The sequence below is a fragment of the Malania oleifera genome, chromosome 2 (genome assembly GCF_029873635.1).
Source record: "Malania oleifera isolate guangnan ecotype guangnan chromosome 2, ASM2987363v1, whole genome shotgun sequence".
NCBI lineage: Eukaryota > Viridiplantae > Streptophyta > Magnoliopsida > Santalales > Ximeniaceae > Malania > Malania oleifera.
Window position 1 is genome coordinate 82,037,950 of NC_080418.1, and position 23,590 is coordinate 82,061,539.

Below are 23,590 nucleotides of genomic sequence, written 5' to 3' on the forward strand. Positions count from 1 at the left end.
AGCACAACCACCGGCCTTTGAGGACATTCAAAATCATGATTATGTGTTTAAGTTAACTAAGACTTTATATAGTTTGAAACAAGCCCTAGGGTTTGGTATGAAAGACTAAGTGGATTCTTACTAGAAAAAGGGTTTTTTAGAGGAAAGGTTGATGGTACCTTATTTATCAAAACTAAGAAGGAAGACATGCTAATAATTCAAATTTATGTAGATGATATCATATTTGGTGCAACTAATAATGATCTATGTAAGGAATTTGCTAAATGTATGCAAGAATAATTTGAAATGAGCATGATGGGAGAATTAAACTACTTCCTAGGTTTACAAATTAAACAAGCCAAGAATGAAACTTTTATAAATCAATCTAAATATATAAAAGATATGCTTAAGAAATTTGACATGGAAAGTAGTAAGCCCATATGAACTCCCATGAGCACCTCCATAAGTCTTGACAAGGATGAAAAAGGAAAACCGATAGATATGAAATAATATAGAGGTATGATAGGAAGTCTATTATATTTGACAGCTAGTAGACCGGATATAATGTTTAGCGTATGTATGTGTGCACGATTTCAATCCGCTCCTAAAGAATCTCATCAAATAGCTGTGAAAAAAATCGTAAGATATTTGATAGGAACAATTGATTTAGGACTTTGGTATCCTAAGGACACTGGATTTGAAATGATTAGTTATTTAGATGCCAATTACGCAGGTTGTAAGATTGATAGAAAAAGTACAAGCGGGACTTGTCACTTTTAGGACGATCTCTAGTATCTTTGTTTTCAAAGAAACAAAATTGCTTAACTTTATCTAATGCTGAAGCTGAGTATGTAGCAACAGGGAGTTATTGTGCACAAACATTGTACATGAAACAACAATTAAAAGACTTTAACTTAAAGTATTCAGCTATTTCAATTATATGTGATAACACAAGTGCGATAAACATTTCTAAAAATCCAATATCACACTCAAGAACTAAACACATTGACATAAGACATCATTTCCTAAGAGATCACGTGCAAAAAGAGGATATAATGCTTGATTTTATAAATACAAATGACCAATGGGCAGACATTTTCACAAAACCTCTTCCAGAAGAAAGATTTATATCATTTAGAAGAGAACTTGGTCTATTACACAATAGGAAAGTGGTTTAGAAAGAATACAAGAAGGGAAAAGGAGAAAAATTGAAAATTATGGGGAGTTAGGTGACTTAGTCAGAATTCCCAGTCGACTAACAAGTGTCTGGGTTGCTGAATTTCATTTTTCAGTCAGTCAGGCGACTGACTTCATGAGACCTAGTCTACTGAATCATCGGAGTTTATAAATTTTTAGCGCGAAAACCCTAAGTTCCTTCTTTCCAGTCAATCGGACTCTGCTCCTCCACTCACTCATAACCCTTCTCTTCCATTCCCCTTGATTTGAAACCCAAAATCCTTCCTCCAAACAAGTAAAAATTATCTTCTCACATCTACCCATTTCGGATTTTTAGGGTTTCTGCCAATATTCGTTCGCAAATATGTCGAGAACCAAACGGGCTGCCAATCGAGGTTCTATCTCCGGCCAAGAAGAAGATAACCTAGATCAATGGCTGGTTACTCCGCAAAGCCAAACAAAGGTATCGTCTTCATCTTCGTGCAGCTGATCCTATACTTGGTAAGATAATTGTCACCGCTTTCTTCACAGACGATTTTACCGATGTTCAGAGCAATAGGTTGGAAAAATCTAGTAGTCTATCAAGCAAAGGGTCTATATAACCTAATCTTGTTAAGATTTTCTATGCCAACATGACTCAAAATCAATCGGTTCTTTCCACCGAAGTTAGAGGCCATAAAATTTCCTTGACTCCTCAAACCTTGGCCCCCATTCTTCATATTGGCCGAGGTGACTTTGAGTGTCCTGCATTTTCCCGTACTTGGATTATGGATCAAGGATTCACACCCGAGGAATTCTTACCTTTGATTATGGTAGAAGCACCCGAACAATTCAGAATTCCTCGCAAGTACACTCAGCTGAACCTTCAAGCTCAGATTCTTCAGATAATCATAACCTACAACATCACACCTCAGGTTAGATCACATGATTACATGTCATATGTAGATTGCTTCATCATGTGGTGTCTTTTGAAAGGAAAGAAACTTGACTTGTCCAGTTTGCTTTTAAAATGGATGTGGACAAGGTTGGAAGCTCATCGGGTTACTCTTCCTTATGGAGGCATTTTCAATATGTTGTTCTCTCATCTTAGTATCATTAGTCTGAATGAGTTGTTCATCAAAAGAACTCGGTATGATTTGTTCAATTCTACAACTCTAAAACAGATGGGATATGAGAAGCATGACCAGGTTTGGTTTCTAAGAGGAAGAAGACCACCTAGGCCAGCCCCCGAGCAAGCTCCACCTCCTGAACAACAACTTGAAACACAGCCTGATGGTCCTTCATGGTTCATGCCATTCCATCATCAGTTCTCCACTTTTAGTAGTGACGTACGCTTAGGACTTCAATCTCTTCAAGAAAGTCATTCCTCCCTTCAATCTCATATTTCCTCCATTGATCAATGACTTAGCCATTTGGAACATTATCAGGCTAGTTCCTCATGTTATCCGAGTGATGATGCATCAGATGAGGAATCCGAGGAAGAGAAAGGTGAAGGAAATGATGATAGTGCTGGTGATTATGATGATGCAGCAGCTACTGATGCGTGATGATCTTTTTATGCTATGAATTTCAGTGCTCTATCGGTGTTTTTGTTATCTCTTTATATATGTATTCAGTTTGTTTATGTTTCGGATTGTATTTCAGTTTGTTGTTTTTTGGTATGTATCTCAAGTTGCCTATTACACTATGTACACCTTTGGCTTTCTATGAATATCATTTTGTGTGTATAACTTTGTGTCTACTTTGAACTTTTGATTGCTTCTTATTTTTTTTCTCTTTTTGATTGATGTCAAAAGGGGGAGAAGGATTGAACAAAATTGAGATATTAAACAGACTTGAAATATATGATGAAATATGAAATATATTGATGATGAAATCTGAAGTTGATACTATTGAATGATTATTATATTATGAAGACATTGTTAAAAATATGCTCATTGTAAAGGGGAGCCTTATCAAGGTTCGCTCACTTTTGCTCCTTATTTGTCGTCGTCAAAAAGTGGGAGATTGTTGGCCTAACATGGCTTACTAATCTTGTTTTGATGATAACAAATAAAAGGTCATTTAACATGTTTTGTTACAAGTGATGAAACTTCAGGACTCAAGTCATTAAAGCTCAACTTCAAGTGAATACAAAGCTCATTACAAGTCTTCGTGAAAAAGATAGGAAAGCTTGAAGATCATCAAAGCATGAATATCAAAGAGGATTTGCTAAAAGCTTAGAGGATTTGAAGCTCAAAGACAAGATGGACTAAACAAAGGACAAGCATAAAGACTCCAAGCTTAGAATGTGTCTTAAAGTCTTAAGAGAGTCACTATGTAAGTACTTCATTCAAATGATGATTAGATTGAATTTGAAGCTCATTCGGAATCTCATTGACTTAGAGACCATGTTTTGAAAAACCCCAAAAGATACTTTTCAAAAGTTGTAAATTATTTTGGGGAAAGCAAAAGAGCAAAAAGAATTTGGAAACAAAATTGAAAAATCAATTGTTTGGTCTATCTAGGCGACTGACAAGGTTTTCCCAGTCGACTGACAAATATTTGAAATGATTTTGAAACAACCTGAGAGGACCTAGGCGACTGACTCGTGTGTTCCTAGTCGACTGACTCGTTCTGACTTTGAATTTTTCAGTGTTTTAAATGGATCCGGGTGACTGACTCCTATTTCCCAGTCAACTGACTCCTCAAGATTTTAAATTTTAAACATAATAGGAAGTTTCCAAATTTGATTTTTTGAATTCTAAACGTTATAAAAACTTGGGAAACACTCTAAGTCACTTGGCGAGCACTAATACTCTTGATTAAACATCTATAAATACCCCCCAAGGCTAAAAATTCAAACACACCAAGCAATTACAGCAATCAAGCTCTCTTGCTCTCAAAACTCTCAATACTCTCAAAAGCTCTCTTGTGCAATTACTTTCTGAATTTCTCTACTGAGGTTTGTTGGGAATCTTTTACAAAATTCTGAGCCTGCTTTGAATTCTTTCAATCTAGAAAGAAAGCTCACGGTGATATACTTCTAAAGGCTTCAAATTCTTTCAATTCTTATTTTGAATTGAAGTATATTTAGTGCTTAATTGGTGTACTAATTAGCTCTTGTTGAGAGTGTCTTTGTGCACCAAAACTTGTTCTTGTTTTGTAGACAATTCAAGTTCTTGAATCGTTGTTGGACCAAGCGTGGGGTATCGTTTAGAGAGGCGAACTCCAGCCTTTTGAAGGACAGATGGTAAGGTTACTCTTGCTCGTAAAGGAGTGGTTATAGTGGAATCCTTGGGTGGTTTAGGCTAAGGTGAGGATGTAGGTGGGTATAGCCGAACCTCGTAAAAACTCTCATCTCACTCTCTTCCCTACTCTCATTTAATTTTCCGTTCATATAAACTGCATGGTTGGATTTTAATTTTTTATTCTTAATAACTATGTGGATTGGAAATTAAATAAACCAAGGATTAATTTGATTTTGGGATTGCGGAAACCAAAAGGGAGTACATTGGTTGATCAATAAAATTGCGGAAACCATAAAGGGAGTATGTTGAGTGTTTAACATCCAAGACTTATTAACTGAAAGTTTATTTAAAGTCTGAGTTTTTGGAAGAGTGTTGAAAGTTTGAATTGTGTTTCATATTGAGAAAATAGGTACAAAAATACAAGGCTTCTTATCAGCAAACATATATTCTCAAACTCTACTTTGAGTTACAAAAGTGCTGAAACTTTGAAAGCATTGCTGAATTCTTTATCTATTGTGTTGATTGGATTGTGTTGAGGTGTTGAATGAGATATTCAACTTGGTATATACATTCATAAAGGTTTTGCAAAGTTAATTTTCCGCCGAACTTGTAATTAAAAGCAACTTTGCTTGAGTGGTTGCTGAACTTAAAATAAGTTAAGCAAGAATAAATTAAAAAGAATTTTTAAAATCTCAATTCACCTCCCCTCTTGGGAATACACCTTCCTTTTCAGTTTTATTTAGGGTAATTTCATTGCAGTCATATTTTCAAGATTCTAGGACATTTTTTATTTAGGAAGCAAGATTCTATGGCATTATTATTTAAAAAACTAGTACTTCAGTTTATTTAGGTTTCTAAATTAGTTTTGTTAATCCCCAGTTGTTGTAAGCCCCTATAAAAGGTCTTCTACCCATTAGTTTTAAGGGGACTGGAATTGAGAATTGAAGTTGTTGGACATTGGTCCTACATCAAGTGGCATCAGAGCAGACTCTGATCCATTGTTAGTGTTATTTGACAGGCCTCATGATTCTAACTCAAATTGCCATGGCTATCAGTGTTTGGCAGGGTAGTCTACGACTTTTAACTCAAACTTGTAGGGTTGGTGGTTTGGACCATGGTCTTAAATTTTCATGAAATTGTTGAAATTTCCGCTTTCCATCTCCCTCGAAATCGAATGGCAGTTGATTTCCATCTTGCATAATTTTCATCAAAATTTGAACGAATCATCCGAAATCTTGAAATTCTAGCAAAACTTGTCAAAATTTTAACTATAGAATGAAATTTCCTTAGAACTCAAATGTGAGATTTAGAGGCAAAGTGAATTTTCTATCTTAATTTATCTTTTTTTTTTAATTAAAAAAAAGATTATTCCAAGTTCTTTCTAAATTAGATGAAAAATTAAACTTGCAACAACATTTTATTTCACCGTTCATGCATAAATTAAATTTATTTTGTATTATAAATGATATTTAATTGATTCATGAGTTTCATTTATACTAGTTGAATATGTGTAATGCACATATTATATTACGAATATGTTTAATACAAATTATATTACTAATATGTTAAAAGACACATGGTATATTACAACTATTGCACCTCATACACCACATGGATGCATTTAATTTGTAATATGTTAGTCCTAAAACTTCCATTATTATGTTTATTAACCATTTCTAAAGTTTCATAAAAGAATTCCATGCTTTACTACTAATTTCCATCATTTTTTCAAATCAAAATTGAAATTGATATCGAAGTTGAATTTTCTATCGGAATTTCTGTACTTTTGGAGCTTCAAATTTATGTCGAAATCAAAATTTAAGACCTTGGTTCAGACTAAGATCACTTTGCATCAGCTCCATCTCTTCGATCATCCTCGTCACCAACCACAACTATGCATCTCTAAATCTTCCTCTTCAACCCTTTTTTCATTTGCAGCTGTTTAAAAAAAAAATAATGAATTGCTGTGGCCAAACAGTGACTTAATGCCCACCTGCGACCTCTAGAAGGACAATGGGACCTCGCTCTCAGTGCTTCCAACATCAACAAAGCAAACCTCCATTGTCTCATGTTTGCATTATTTTCTTCGGCAGCTTCGCAGGAATTCAACTATGTCGGAATTGAACACCCTCCAGTTGCCATCCTTTATCCCTGCTGAAAAAAGTAGTTCCACCTTAGTTTGTTAGAGCCTCAGCTATCCTTAATAATTCTCCATTGGAGCCCTGTTTTCATCATTCATCCATGCTATCATCATCAGCGGCCCTATCACTGCCAGCGACTTCAATCAGCTATGGAGTGAATCCTAGGACACACGCACGACTTTCCCTTCATTCATACTAAAGGGAAGAGATGCACTGACGCTGTACTCTCAAACAATAATGAACTTTATATATTAGACTGAACTGGCTCACCCAGTCAGACCAAACCTATTAACTTAGACCGGACTGGATTGAATTCGTTCATCAAGACCAGATCAAACTCGCCAGAAAGCTGAGAAAAGAGAAAAAAAAAAAAAAAAAAAAACAACAACATGATGCTTGAATTGGCATTAAAAAGTTGGATTCTAGGATGAACAAGATTGATTCTATTCTTCACACCCTTGTATCGTTCTTTGAGCCTAACCATTATGAATTAGAAGAGAATCCTTCCTTTCTAGGGCCACTCAAGAAGAGGTCGTAGAGCAAGAAGAGGTAGTTGCTGAAGTTGCTACTCAAATTGTAGAACCATTGTGTTGGGAGTCGATGCCCAAACATGTTGAGGTAGTTGAGGAAGCTACTATTGATACTAAAGAATAACTATATTGGGAGAGCATGAACCCCACCCTCTTGAATCATCAGTCCAGGTAACTTTGCCAACCACAACTCCAAGAGCTCTTCCATCATACAATCCTATTTCATTTTGACGCTGACTAATTGCCTTGGTCCCCCTCGTGTTCATTTGTGGTCATTATTCTTCATCTCCTCTGAATTCTTAAAATCCGAGGTCAATTCTTTTGGACTGGAAGAATGATGCAGTAGGCAAACAAGATCTCTTTTAATTTCCTAATTTTATTGTATATGCGTTTTTTTTATTTAGGGTAATTTTATTGGGGTCATTTCTTCAAGATTCTACCATATTATCATTTAGAAAGCAAGATTCTAGGGTATTATTATTCAGGAAACTAGTATTTTAGTTTTTTTCAGATTTCTTGAATTAGATTTCTTGTTCTCCAAAGGTTGTAAGCCTTTAAAAGGTCTCCTGTATATTAGTTTTGAGGGGTTGGAATTGAGAATTTAAGTTGTTGGGCGTCAGTCCTGCATCAGAGAATATCTCAAAATAATTTATGCAATAAGTTTCAGCATACCCCTGGTACCAACGAGGATTTCAATCTTTCCATAGCGCAGTCAGGATGATATAATCATATAAAGGTCTAAATTTTCAATTTTGATGGAAATTTTGAGTCATTTATTAAATTTTGATTTTCAATTTAAAGAAACACAGGAAACTTATAATAAATTATGGAAATTATGAATGAAGCTTTGTGAATATTAAAATAGATGATTGTCAATAGAAGGAGAGCTTAAGCGCAATGGTAAGGTTGTCTCCGTGTGACCTAGAGGTTACAGGTTCGAGGCGAGGAAACAGCCTCTTTCAAAAATGCAAGGTAAGGCTGCGTACTATAGACCTATTGTGGTTCGCCCCTTCCCTGGACCCCGCATTCAGGGTAGCTTTGTGCAGTGGGCTGCCCTTTTTTTATGATTGTCAATAATTTATAGAAAAAAAATGAACAAAAGAAACCTAAAATGTTCTCATTTTTTTTTTTTTTTCCTGTTTTTCTTTCAAATTTCTGAAATTCCTGAAATTTTGCAGAATGGAAATTGATATCTGATCTCCATTCAAACGCTTTCTGTAATGCAAAATTTTGACTAAAATTTCATTGAAATTTAAAACTATGGATACATACCTAAAGATACCTCTCCCCTATAGATCCCCCCCTAGAGGAAATGACCAGAGTCTTCCTTTCAGCATGATCAAGATCATTTTCACCTGTGTCCAGTTATCAATTCATCCCCTTACCTTTTTTCAGTCCATTAGGAGGCTAGGTTTGGAAATTCCCTAACCCAGGCCTTCCCCACCTAAGGCCTCTAATATGGATGTCCATTTTCAGGCCAAGCTGTCCCATGGGGGATCATCCTCATTGCCCTTTGAGTTCTGTTTAAGGATCTCTCTCTCTCTCTCTCTCTCTCTCTCTCTCTCTCTCGTGTGTGCATATGAAACAAAGCCTCTTCCCTACTTGAGCTTTCGGTGCTATGGAGCCCCTTGTTGTAGGCTATGTTGAACCAACAATACAGATTGAAGGAAAATCCTTCAATCTGCATTTGGACAAGGTCGAGGGGATCTCCTCTTTGCTCGTCATTGAGAACAATGTCGTTCGTAACAGGTGGGTCAAGTTTTCAGAAGGGGCTGCATCATGGTTTGCTGATGGATTATTGATCCTCAGTCAGATGAAAAGGGGTTTTCAGAGTATTTGTAAGGGTATCATGCAATACTGGCTGTTGATCAGGTGGACAAAGGTGGAAAGTTCTTGGAGTTAGGGTTGGGGTGGAAAGGTGAGAAATTTTCAGTATTTATTCCTGGCGGCACAAAGGGTGACGGATGGTGAAGCTTCATGTACCAGATAATGGAGTCAGGTGGTGTTGGAAGGAAAAAAATGCGAAGGCGAGGGTTGCAGTAGTCAAGATCCTTCTGGAAGGCAGAGTGTCACATCCAACCCAGTGAGTTCTGCTTAACTGAGTCGTGACTCATGAGGGACTACAAAAGAAATATCTAAATTTTCAAACCTAAAGCAAAATATTAATAATTAGAAGGCGGTAACATAACGGAGTACTAAATAAATGAGAAATCTAATTGTAATAATTTTGTAATACAATCCCACAAATCAATAAAAGTCCAACCTATCTAATCAAAAGAGTCCTAACAAGTCAAAAGAGTATTCAAAGAACAATGACCCACTATTGAAACAAAATAAAATTGGAAAGTGTAGCTCGATTCCTCTATTAGTACTAGGAGTGGGAGGGTAACTAAACAAGACCTACTCTACAAAAAGTAAATTATTGGAATGTGGCAATGCTCGGTGAATGGATAATAAAAGTTAACAAAAGCGCTACAATATAATTATAAAAATATAAATTTTGGAAAATTCTGCTGTTATCCCAGAAGATCAAGTTTAATGTAATCACCAATAATTAGGATTCAGATATCATACACATATAATATTCTCAGATCAAAATAAATATTAATAAATTGAGTACAGGACCTGGTGGACACAATCTGCCAGATTAATAGAAATAGCACAGAACATACAGAATCAGTCGTATGCACATAGACTGTGCCTAGAACCAGAATATCAGTTATATTAGAAAAATGGAAGGAGGGACATGGCAAGCTAGTCCTCACCTTTCGTAATCTTAGCAGTAGGTCAAAAACTCAAGTCTATCCTCAAAATATATTTTAATTACGGAATTAACAATTTTCCAAAAAATAGTGTAGCTTTTGTTAGTTTTTCAAACTACCATTTAATTACAAAGTGATAACCAGTATTAAATAGGTTATAGAAGTAAAAATTCAAATAATTTGCATAAAACAATTTTTGGATTCATAAAATAAAAAAAATTTCATGAAAATAACTTTATTATCCACAAACAGTAAGAAACAAAAGTCAATGTCGTGGGGTGTTGCTTGTCTTAGAATCACCGGCAGGAAAACTATCTACACCTAACGATTGAAAATAGAATGTGTATCAAGACAAGTTGTGTATGTGTATGAATGCTATAGATATCTTTTTATTGTTGTTGTTATTAGTATTATTATTTTCTTTTTCTTCTTTAGTTATTTGAAAATATTTCCTAAGGTCTTTAATATTAAAAAATAAGTTATATCTTTTTCCACATTGGGCTTAAACCGTAAAGTTAAATTTTTACCTTACTACTATTGAAATAAAAATAAAGATTCCTTAGTATGTATAAAAGTTTAAAATATGACACTTTTATAATAGATAATAACCTTTTATGTTATCAACATATAAAAATCTATCAATTATAGGAAAATTATATTTCATATTATAATAATTATTATTTGTACACTAAAAACTCTTCTTTTAACATCAAAATCCATTAAATTTTCTATATAAACTAAATATGGTACCTAATATTTTTTGAAAAGCATTAAAACAATAAATCTGATAAGAACAATTCCATTACATGATTTTTACTTACCTAGAATCATATATATATATATATATATATATATGTACATAAATATCTAGCTCTCTTATCTGCTTACAGGAATCACATTTAGCTATTCAAACAGAAAATAAAAATAATTTTATAAAATAAAACTCATCCACTTCCTTTAATATTGAATGTAGAAGCTTCTAGGGTTTGACCTCTACTTCCTGAAACTCATGGTTAGAAGCAAAAGTAGGGATTTCTGTTTATTTGAACTTAGGGGTATTGAAAACTTTAGGAAGGTATAAAAATGGATGAAGAGGCAAGGGAATTTGTGGGAAGGCTCTGCGGTGCACAGACGAGGACATGGAGAAGGAGGAAAAAAGGAAGAGGGGAAGGGAAGAGAAATAAATTGGCCTGTGCGCGTTGATAGTTGGGGGGGGTTGCTAACACGAGACTACCCACTCCTTTTTTCACCACTACCCAATAAATAATCTATATATATATATATATATGCGATATATTAATAATTTGTTTTCTATTACATATAAAGTAATACAGAAGTTATTTTAATAATTTATCAGTATGATTTATTTATTTTTTAAAGGTTTATAACTAATTGGTCTAATTTCAATTTATTGTATTTTGATTCTATTAATTCTTAATTTATATTTCTAACTATTATCAATTTACAAATTTATTAAATTAATTGAATGAGAAATAAATTAGATAATTGTTTGGTGCATCAAGCAGAATGCGAGGGTATGCAGAAGGCTCAATTGCACGGGAACTGTACTTATTATAGCTGCTTCTGCAAGCTTCGGTGCATTGTAGTTTTCTTTTTGGCCGAAGGGAAGACACTTTGGGACTCAAATTTGCTTCAAGATTGGCCTGGTCATTGGATGACATTCTATTCAAATTATATTTTAGAGGCTCTTTTGCATAAGAAAGTGGATCACTTGATATGGTAGTCCTACAGTGCGAGTTAGTCTGAGTTAAAATTCTGTTGCCTACTTAGTCCTGAAGTGGATATTCTTCAAGTACTTTTGTAGTTCTCTCCCCTTTCAGGATCAGAATATTGTAGTCGTTTTCTAAAAATTTTAAAAAATAAATTGAGCTTCCAATATGTTTTATAGTATTATCGATCATTTACTTGGAATTAGAACAACACCCATTTCTCGATGTTGCTGAATTCGTTTGGTTAGGTAGTTTTGGTTTTGGTCCACTCTGTTCTTGTAGCGCAGATGGGCTCTACCCTTTCAAGTTCCCTGAGCCACCCATCCAAAAACAATGAAGAAAAGGTGCATGCATGCATATTTTTATTGCTCTTTTACTGGTAAGAATTCATGCAATTCTCCAGATTCAGTTTCCCTTCAAGAAATATTAAAGAACTGAAGCACATTCGAAAAGTGGCATGCAACTGTAAACATAAAAAAAATAGTTCAATATAAAGATTGGATTGTTAGAATTTAGCCGAAGATCTCCTTCTCTGGATGTGCATGACATGATCCAATGGAGCAGATTGGAATAAGTACCTGAGAGTGTCACAGCAAGTAAGAGGTTGAAGAACTCTCCATATTAATAAGAAAATTTATCATCTTATGAGATGATGCATAAGCTTTATTTTTACCATTACTCTTGGTGTAAATTTCTCTTCAAAAGCCTGTTGATATCTGGAATCTGAACCGGTGCTGCTAACTTTCAGATATGTCCGAGGAGCTCGTTTCTTTGGCAACTCAGAAATGAATGCTAATTCTGTTGCTCTTATTGATAATGCTCAATCTATTTCCAAGGCTGCAATTGGTGGTGATAGAAACAATTCAACATCAATTGCCAGCACATTAAGTGCTCGCTTTGTTGGGCAGGGGTACAAGCAGGTAAACTCATCTTAATGGTCATATTATATTATTTTAAAAGAAAAGACATTCTGGAGTTCTTCTTTTACCTTTTGTTTTATCCCTCTTTTCTCACTGTGGCTGGGGAAAACATGTATCTCTTGAGTACCATTCTGATTTCTAATACAGTTGTAGCATTGCGGCAGGTTTGTGGGCAGGCAGATGTTTGGGGTGATGGAGTTGTTCCAGAGGTCTCAGCTCATCTGGCTGGTGCACTCAACATTAGCTTCGATGGAGTGTACCACGCACCAGTTGGTTCTGATGATGAACTCAGACCTTGGTACGGCTCTCCTGCCATTGTGGATCAATGGATACACCTCCTCCTCAGCTAATTAAATCTGAGGTATTTACTAGTAAAGGATAAAAATCAATTAATTTGTTTTAGTTTAATCCATTCGCAAAGATAGTACATATACTATGTTTGGTATGCAGGAATGGAATGGAATGCTGATTCCGGTATTTCATTTCCATTCTTATGTTTGGATGAGCTTTTAAAAGCAAGAATGCCCCTGTTTCCTTGGAATGACCATTCTCAAAGGAAGAGAGAATGGGAATTCCATCCCGATATGTGAGGAATGCCAAGTCTTACCCATTTAAGAATAAGAAAGAAAAGCCTCCTTGATCCTCATCAACTGTCCCTCGCCCACAAATTTATGCTATTCTCCCTCATCTGTTCAAGATCTTTGTGCACCTGCGAATCTGATTCATACCGACTGTACAAAAATTTGCAATAGTTCAGAGGAAACCTGAATTTCTTTGGTCGTTCAGGTCAGGCATCTCCTTTCTCCCATTGGATGCTTGCAATTTCTTCTCTCGATGTTTCTCTCTTTTTTTTTTGCCTCAGTGATCATGGATGTTGTCTGATATCTGTTGCATTCTTGCAAATAAAATCCATGTTGTTCTAGATATTGATGCAGTGTTATTTCATGCTCCTTTGTGCCATTTTCACCAGATCCTTAACAGATTGCCTCTTTGAAGATTTTCCTTTTTTTTTTTTTTTTTTAAATACTTTATTAAAGCGACATTGTTGAGGCATTGCATATGCACATCTTGTTTAATTTTTATCTTCTTTGAATATTTGATGAGAATTTTTGAAAGGTATTTACTTGTGAATTACTGTTTAGGTTGATTATCTACTTTTGAAAGTTGTTCCATCCTTTAGTTACTGTTTTATTTTTTTTTTAAGGATCTTAATTGGTTTCCTGCACTGGATAGCAATGAGTTTTCAAAAATAGTAATGTTTCAGTGGTGTCTAAGATTGCTACCAATAAATCTCTCTCTCTCTCTCTCTCTCTCTCTCTCTCCCATTTTTTTGTTTGGAAATTTCTGTGTCTGGGGTTACTCTAGCTTGTGTATTTTGCACATTTTGAAAAGTGCCTATTTTAATTGTAATGTTGAAATAGATCTAAAATTGATTTGTTTTATTGATGCAGAGTTGCAAACCATGTAATTATGTTTTTTACATGTTTCTCTTTATGGTGCTTAATGTTGGATATCACAATTCACCCGCCCAAAAAAGATATCACAGTTTCAGATAAGGGAAATTCTTCTTAGATACTTATGCAAATTTTATGCCATTGCGTCATATATTAATGTTATACTTCAACTTTTTTTTCCCAATATTTTTTATTCTCTCAGATGCTTGCAAGACTTTCTTTCTTTTCCAAATACACAAATATTATAAGCCCTTCTAAGGCTACTTTTCGAGTATAATTTGCTGTTCCGATATGGTAGTGGAAAATTTTATTCTTCCATGCCAAATGTAGCTCCCAAATAGTTGCTGAATTGGGGCTTGTGGAAATTTCTTTTAAATGAGCCCTTGATTTGGATAGTCCATTTTTTTGACAGAAATGCATGCCAGAACCCTTTTAAGATAATGAGGAGGTTGGTGATTGGTTGTAAAAATGAAGGGGTGTGGATGAAGTGGACTCATCATGCCAACCTCCTGTTAGAGCTCTTGGGATAAATTCCTCTTTCACAAGGGTTACCCTGTGGAATAGAGATTGTGAGATGAGAATCGTAGAAATATCACAGAAGGAGAGAGAAAAAAGGGAGTTGAAAAAACTTAAATTAGAAGAGGGGGAAAAAGAGATGGAAGAGAGAGGAAGGTATGAGAGAGGGGGAGAAGGATAAAGAGGCACTGGGTCTGTTTAGCGCTTAGCTATTGTATTATGTTTGAAAATTTGGTTGAAGCTGCTCCTTAGATCAAATTGTATTTACACCCTCACCCCTTTCTCCAAGTCAAACTTGGAGTTAGAAAAGATCCCCAAAATATGCCCTTAGATGACGTCAATCTTTAATGTGTGAACCTGCTGATAGGTGCTATATGCATGCATGAAATCCGCCCAATAATTGGCGTTTCTTTGTCAGTTGACTTTTGCTCCTTTCCTTTTTTTATTGGGTGAACTTTATTTTGTAATGTTCCTACAGTCAACTCTATAGGTGATTCAGGTGGTAGGGGGTATATCTCGTTGCATGCTTGAGGTGAAAGAAGTCTTACTAGCCTTGGTTTCTCACTTTCTTCAAATGATATGTTACATCTGGCTGATGATGCACCTTTTACCAATGGGCATAGGCGAATTTGGATTCACTGGTGACAGTCACCCAGCTATCTATGACATTCCGCATCTTGTTTGCCTTAGTAAATTTATTCTCTTATTTCTTGCTACTAGACTCGGGTGTATTGGTAAGCCGATATTTCCGTAGGTGGATAAGGTGCGTTCTTCACTCTTTTCACCTGGATGTTGACTGGGGCATGGTCATTTGTAGCTCCTCGGGCTTGGCAATGTCAATTTCACCTCGCCTGGGTGATTGCCTTTGTGCCTCGTCTAAGCGACCTATTACTTAAAACTTGTGGTCATGGTAGACCACATGTCCCTCTCATTTGCCTAATCCCTTGGATTGAAGCAACATGCCATGCATCGTGTTTAGTGTGCTCAGAAGTCATGTCCTTTGCGACTTTCAAGGGTTTAAATCATTAGGGTTTTTGGTGTTTTCCCACTTTTACTTTACTATGTTATTTAAGCACCTTTTTTTTTTTTTTTCATATCTCTTTCATGGCTTCAACCTTTCTTGGTTTTCATGTCTCATCCTTTCAGGTTGTGGATGATTCCAAGTTTCTTCCCAAAGGGTGGCAGGTTGTTGAGGATCTGACCTTACTTGCTCAAAAAGTGGATGAGGTCGCGAAAGGTCTAGCTGCATCTCCCTTGCAGGAGAGCTATTTATCCTTTCCTAAGAAATGATGGGGGACCCTTCCATGGAACAAATGATTGAGGGTGTTGCCTAGGACAGTGTAGTAAGCATCCTTTTGTGGAACAAACTACTGTTCTTGGATGCAAGCTAAGGGCTCCATGAATGTGCTCTTTAACTCTCTCCTCCAGGATTTAGCGGGAGTGAGCGTTCTTTCATCATCGGCTACACCTCCAAAGGTGACATTGGCATGAGTACTCTAGGAGTTATCCTCATTACTCTCGAGGGGCTTTTGCCATTGGCTGGTGAAATGAAGGTAGAATCCCTCATCACCAAAGTCCTCAAGGCTGAGGTGACGTGCACCTCTCATCGCTCTCGAGGGGCTTTTGCCATTGGCTGATGAAATGAAGGTGGAATCCCTCATCACCAAAGTCCGCAAGGCTGAGGCGACGTCCACCAACTTCTCAATTGTCAACCAATGTGTTATCAAGCTCTCATTTTTCCTTTGTTTGGGTCGTGGGAGCATTAAGCCTAAGTGGAGGTCCTTGCAGGTGACGCTAGCTGTTCTGCCAAGGATAACTCTATTTAGTTCAGTCTTCAATGCTGTTATTTTTTATTATGCAACTAGCGATGTAGAGAGACACGGGAGGTGGCAAGGTTAGAAGGTGAGATTAAGGCTGCTCATGACAAGATGACTTTACGTCTTGGCCTTAATTCAATGATACAATATTGCAAAGAACATGAAGGCAAGGCATTTAGAGATAAGGATTGTGTCCAGGACTTGCAACCTGAGATTTCCAAGGTGAAGGTGACAATGGATCATGAGGACACAGTTTGCTAGCTATGTGACCTGTCTGCCCTTGCTAGATATTCAAAGAATTATAATAGTTTTTTTTTTTTCTTTTTCTTTTGTAATCTAAGATGTAAATATTTTGTAACCAAGTCTCATGTACTGGCCAAGTTGTTTCCTAACCTTGATGCAAAATAAAATTATTTGATTGGGTTACATGTGTCTTGTTGCATCATGTGGCCAATTACATAGTCAGCCAATTGTTAGGGTGATGCTCACCTCAAGTTGTCTTCGCCCTACTTGGAACATTGCCTGACTGATCACATTACCTCAAATTGTTTATTCTGGGCGATCCTATTTTTTACTCCATAGGTGACTGTCTCCCCTGGGCGATTTGAATGGTTGGGCAATGAGTGATTCACCTTGCATGGGAAACCTTTCCTTTTTAATTCATAGGATGACTGCCTTGGTGGGCGATCACCATATTTTAAGGAGGTGCACAAAGATTGCGCAAATATCTATAAACAAAAAATTTTCATGGAGAGAAATTATATAGTGGAGAAACAAGAAACTGAATCTGGACTGCTTTTATCTTGTTGCCACTGCTGCTAGTGTGCTTGTGACTTGTTTTGTGCTAGCATGTTCCCTCTTTGATGCTGCTGCTGTATTTTTCTTTGTTGGAGGCTCCAGCAGGAGAACTCATCACCTCTTGTGATCTGTTATCAGTTGGGTTTTCTTTACAGTTGTGGTAGAAGTTAAAATTCCATTGTTTACAAAAGGAGAAAGTGAATATGGTACTTTGTTTTTTGTTTTTGTTTTTTTGTTTTTTATCTTTAATGTAAATGTATTGATCAAAAAGTATATGTACAAGCATTGGCCTTACCCATGTGTGGGGAAAGACACAATAACCTCAAACAGTTGCACAAAAGCCTGGGCATACCCAGGGCCAACAAGGCAGCACAAAACTTGAGACAACACAATTAAAAGCCAACTTCAATCGACCAAAACAGCTTTCAGTCAATCAAAGCAATCTGAAAAGAAAGCAGAGATAAACAAAACAAACATCAAAACAGAAGATAAACATAACATTTACATTCTGACAACAATTCTCCAATCTGCAAGTTTAGGAAATCTGTTGTAGACCATAAGTATGGGATTGGATGGTTCTGATCATTGCTTCGGGAGAAGTCACTGTCCCTTCAAACTTCTTCCTGTTTCTGAAGTGTGCCAGATGTAGTACACTCTGGCTGCAAAGCTGATCTTCTTAGCCACAGCCTGAACAACAGATGTCGTATACTGTTGTTGCTCCTTGATCTTCATTCGCTACAAAATGAATTTGTTCATGTGAATTTTTTTAGCTGCTGGGGCATGGAAATAACTCATGGGCTAGCATGCATGTTTGAAAAAAAATGGTCCTCTGTTTTCACTTCCCAAACAAGCTATTGTCGCCATTTCTGTAATACTAATGCAAATTTATTGCTGCAGGGCTTTAATTTATTGGGAGTGTTAGCAGTTACTGTGTGTGTGACGCCTAGTTCCCAGTGCTTATCGTGAGAAAACAATTCTTGAAGGGCTCGTGTCATAATGTGTTCATAAAATTAATTTGAAACATTTATGTTGAAATGCTTCTTGGTGTTATTGAGATTTTCGTCCTCCTTAAGTTACAGAATTTGTTACTCCGAATGTAACAAACAGAGTGCAGTATATTTATCTGGCCTTGATTGGGGCTGTTACAACATTTCTGTTCAAATGTTTTTGGATAGTCGGGGAGCGCATCATTTGCTCCTAATCAGTATTGCTGAAAATTTGTTCTATAAATCATTGGTGATTGCTATTGTCTGCTAATTGTTTGTTGTCGCGGTGCACTGGGTCTTTAGAGCGTGACTATTCTGTAAAAAATATTGCTGAATGGTTGAGTATACTCGGTGCTTGGGATGTTGAAGTAAACAAATTTGAATAATTTATTTTGGGTTGTCTGTGTATTAGATGTGTCTGGGGAATGATAATTAACTCTAGGACGTGTTTGTAAGTTTTATTATTTCTCCAGCTCAAATTTTGAATGTAATTGTAATAACTGAAATTTTAAATTGATATGATAATCCATTCTGAATAATAATAATAATAATAACAACAACAACGCTACACATTACTTGAATCCCTCTCTTGCCACTTATTCCTTTCATCGCTTGTCTTTTTTACTGCATTTGGTTTTGCGTCTCCCAATAGAAAGATTGTAGGATCAAAATTCAGCTTTTTTTCTTTATTTATGTTTCATCCCCTTCTACATTTTTAAATGCTCTTGATAGGCTGATCTTAAATTTTTTCCCTTTTCAAAAAAAGAAAGCAAAAAAGAAAAAAAAAAATGAAAGAAAAAAGAAAATTTTGAGAGAATTTATTTATTTACGCACAACAATGATACAAGAAGCCTTAAGTCCCACTAGATAGGGTCCATTATATGAACATTTTTTTTATCAATTCACCTGATCAGGAGCATTTTTCTCTATTAGATAAAGGACTATTTAAATTCTTGCTAAATATCTTGTTATAAGTTATTTTAAGTCTACCTTGAACTCTTTTCATGTTAGAAACAATAGCTAACTCACTTCACTTCAAAAGTATTCTATTAGGCTTGTGTTACAAATGCTAAAACTATCTGAGTTGTTTGTCTCTTATCTTGTCTTCAATCGGTGCTATGCCTAAATTATTGCGTATATGGTCATTTCTTACTTTATCTTTTAATGTTATACCAATCATCCATCTTAATATTCACATTTCAACAACTTTTACTTTTTGTGCAAGTTGTTTCTTAGTTGTCCAACATTTTGAACCATGGAGCATAGTTAGCCTTGTCATCATCTTATAAAACTTTCTTTCTAATTTTAATGGTATTCTATGATTACACAACACACTTGATGCATTTCTACATTTTACACAACTTGTTTAATTCTATGTACTACATTTTCTTCAATTTCCCCTTTCGCTTGCATAATAGATTTAAGATATCTAAATCTATTAGTACTACTAATCTTTTGATTATCAAGTTTAATCTTCTCCATACTACTATCCCTTGCATTACTAAAATTGCATTTCATAACTTTTATATTATTCCTTCGTATCCTAAACCCTTTAAGCTCTAATATGGCTCTCCAAAGTTCTAACTTAGATTCTACTCCACTTCTACTATTATCAACCAACATGATATCATCTACACCAACGGATCCCATTTTGAATATTACTAGTAAGTTCTTCAATTGCTAAAGTAAAAAAGATATATGATTGAACCTAGATGTACACCTATTATGATGGGAAAATCTCTAAATTCCCTTCCTAGAGTCCTAATGCTAGTTGCTACTTTATCATACATATTCTTAATGACCTTAATATATCTAAGACCCACTAAAGAACTTTCCTAGATACTATCATATGCTTTCTCTATGTCAATAAAAATCATGTGTGAGTCTCTCTTCTTTTCTCTAAATTTTTTCTAAGACCCGCTAAAGAACTGTATATTCCATTCTTTTCTAAGACCCACTAAAGAACTTTCCTACATGAGTATCATATGCTTTCTCTAGGTCAATAAAAATCATGTGTGAGTTTCTTTTCTTTTCCCTAAACTTTTTCTTTAAACTCCTTAAAAGATAAATAACTTTTGTTGTTGATTTCCCAGATATAAACCAAATTTATTTTTTGAAACCCTCGTTTCTAGTCGTATTCTATACAAATCAGCCACAGCACACAAAGGGGATATCGAGATTTACATGGAAAACCCTTTAATGTGAAGGAAAAACCATGGAACTGAAATCCATTTCCAATCATCAATTGAGTCAAAATAATAGGTCACATTAGGTCTTCTTAAATTGAATTTGGAGGATACATCAACTATAATCATTCAAGAAGAACATATTTAGGCATCCAAGGCAATATGAGTCATCACAAACAAGGGGGTATCAAACTAGAGTGAAAACTGGAGAATTCTCATCCAAAAATAGAGTGCTTTCTTATTGATGAAATATAGCTCCAAATCACAATCAAACCTTTACAATGAAAAAGGGTGAGTCATGAACATTCTATGAAAATTTTACCTCACTCACATTTGATTCCCAAAAGCAAGCTAAGTAAGAAAATTTAACCCAAAATTTTCAAGTAAGTGTCTTTTTATCTTCTTCATTCTTTTCTTGGTTGTCCTAAGGAGTGCACAAAGCTCACCTTTTACTAGTAATTGCATCCCAAATTAATTGATATTCATCTTCTAGAGTAATAGCAACTAAGTAAATAAATAAAGTGTTCCTTTGCATGACAATCGAGAAGATTACGACCAAGTATCTTCTTTTGCTTGGACATGGATCCCACTTAGGTATTGGCCAACACATCAAAGTTGACACTCCACATATGTGGTCCATCCTTCCCATATTGTCCCAAATGGCAACCTAAAAAGGGGTAAATTGGGTTCAATGATAGTTAAATGCTTGATAAAAAATTTAAAACAAATCAAACAACGCAAGAAAATTCAAAATAAAAATAAAAAATGAAAGTAAATAGAGTAGGAAAGAGATATGCAAACTATTTTATATTGGTTTGACTATCCCAACTCTACATGCACTCTCTCTAGGCCTTAACTACCTTGAGGTTCCACTATTTCCAAGCGAGACACTTATAGCCCCTTGCTTTATATAGAGTCAATGTCAGCAATTACAGCCCTTGCTTTACTAAGGCAAGGACACTACAAGCTTTGAGTACAACCAAAAAAATTCCTCACAAGGTAAAATTTACATCTTAAAGATGAAATGTGAAAACAAAAATTTCTCAAGAGAAATATCAAGTTAGGGCACAAAGAATTTTGATCTATTTGATGAAGATAAAAAAAATTGAGAGATTAGATAGAGGTTTAGAGTAGTAGGGTTGGCAAATATGATAACACTCATCTCTCATGAGTTTCTTTGGGTTTAGAGGGCATATTTATAGAGCTCGAATTCAAATTAGTCATCCAATGGTCAATCTAGTCCTTGTGCCAATACCAATCATTAGCCATTACATGGCCATTGAGATTGGTCAACCTATCACTTGTATAGGTAATCTATTCCTTAACACTATGCATGGGACAATCCATTCTTGCCTAATTTTTTGAAATCATTTCCAACCTAAACATTTTTTCCCAATAAATTTGAGGTTTAAAACAGGGTGTCTTTTTGTTGTAAGGTGATATATATATATAAGAGACAAACAAATACAAATAGGCAAATCAAGGATCCCCAAGCTCTCTCTCAGTTTTCGAACTCTAATGACTTGAAATACTGTTGAATCACAACTTAAAAACAAACTCATTAGTCCAAAGTACTTTGTTATTATCAAAACAAAGTTAATGAAATCTTGGAGCGAAAAATCTCTCCCTTTTGATGATGACAAACTATGTTTTATTTTTATTTTTTTGGACAGTTTTCAATCCTATAGGAGTTTTAAAAGGACCACCCCCACTCCCAAATGCATATAAATTCAAATAACAAACAAGATTACTATTTTTCATACTTCTCCCCTTTAACATCATCAACATCAAAATATGAGGGATGAAGCCTAACAAATAAGATTATGATCCAATTATGTGCAATCAAATCTATATATCTAAATTTTTGTAAACATTATTTCTATGAACACTTCACTCTTAAGTGAATCTCATTTTCATCAAAAAAACGTCTACCATAATTAAAATCAATATGCCAATAATTTATAATATAAGCATTATACTCAATTATTTATGCAATTTACATCTTATAGATTTTAAACTTCTCGTGCCTATCAAAAGTTTTTAAATTTCTCCCACTTTGTCATTATTGAAAAGAAGTAGGGCGCATGAATTTTGGTAAAAGTTGTAGTCATAATTTAAAATTCAAGTTTCAAACTCAAAATCAAAATCAAGATAATATTCAAAATAATATACAAAAATTACTCAATTTGTTAAAAAATTCACATTTCTATATGATAGTCATGAGACATTACATCCACAAGAAAAAACCATTATTCATGTTTTAAAATCCCATAAAAGTCATATCTTTCAATAGGGTTTTCATTTTTCACAATGATCATTAAGATATTCAATTTGCTTATTATTGACATGATATTCACAACTATTTAGGTTATGAATCATTCACCTTATGTATATGATGATTTCATCAAATTTCAATTACCTCATTTTTCTATCCATATTTCAATATTAACAATCATTCTTATGATATGCAATAACTCAACAATCAACATGATATTCGTTTATGCATGCTCATGCTTAATCAATGCAAATAAATTTAAGTTTCAACATGATTTTGCAATTAACACTACTATATTAGAAATTTTAAATTTTGCATCAACAATATACTCAACAATTGTCAAAATTTCCATTTATCCCAAAATGAACATTACATCAAAACAATATCATCCCTAAAAAAATTCACAAAATTTATATCATATCAAGTGAATAGTCAATGGTGAATTGGATAACATTTTTGTTCAACAAAAATGCATCCATTTTCCACAAATTGAATTAAAAAAATTAAGGAAAACAAAACACAAGTTTAAAAAAACAATCGTTTCTCTTATCTAAGATGACACCTTAATCAATATCTAGTTCAAAAGGCCCAATTAGTTTCATTTTTTGGATAAACAAAATGAAGTTCCAAATTTAAGCGTCTGTACACTTGATTTGTTCCCATTTGTTGTTCCGTTATTCTCTTAACACAAATATATGAATTTCTTTTGTAAGAGTAATGTCTATACCTAATTTTGTCAAAAACACTTGTTTAATTAGCTAATATTTTGTCAAAATTCTCCTTTACTAGAACAAGTTTTTAAAGAATATGATTTTGATTTTCAACTTTCTTTTTCAAAATTGTATTTTTCAGTCTCAAATCATTATTGTAAGAAGTAGACACAATTTTCGTTGTCAAATTTTCGATTTCATTTTTTAAATTCTCATCTTCACAGAACAAACTACTCACTTTCTTTTTAATTTCTTTCTAATTAATACTATTAGAATCAAGATCATCATGCATCTCATTCAAAGCACCAAGCAACTTGTGATAAGAATACTTAACACCAAATGAGGAGGTTCTTACCTCTTCTTTTTGCTCAATAATCATG

At 34.8% G+C, this 23,590-nt stretch overlaps 1 protein-coding gene across 1 annotated transcript in view; it reads left to right on the forward strand.

Moving 5' to 3' along the window:
• The window catches only part of LOC131148901 (uncharacterized), a 51,102-nt gene extending 38,278 nt beyond the window's left edge, over positions 1–12,824 (forward strand). Inside the window, exons 6-7 of the mRNA XM_058098864.1 lie at positions 12,297–12,468; positions 12,633–12,824. Coding sequence (XP_057954847.1) covers positions 12,297–12,468; positions 12,633–12,818 — 358 coding nt within the window. The 3' untranslated portion in view covers positions 12,819–12,824. The remainder of the gene's footprint in view (positions 1–12,296; positions 12,469–12,632) is intronic.
• Positions 12,825–23,590: the final 10,766 nt, after the last annotated feature.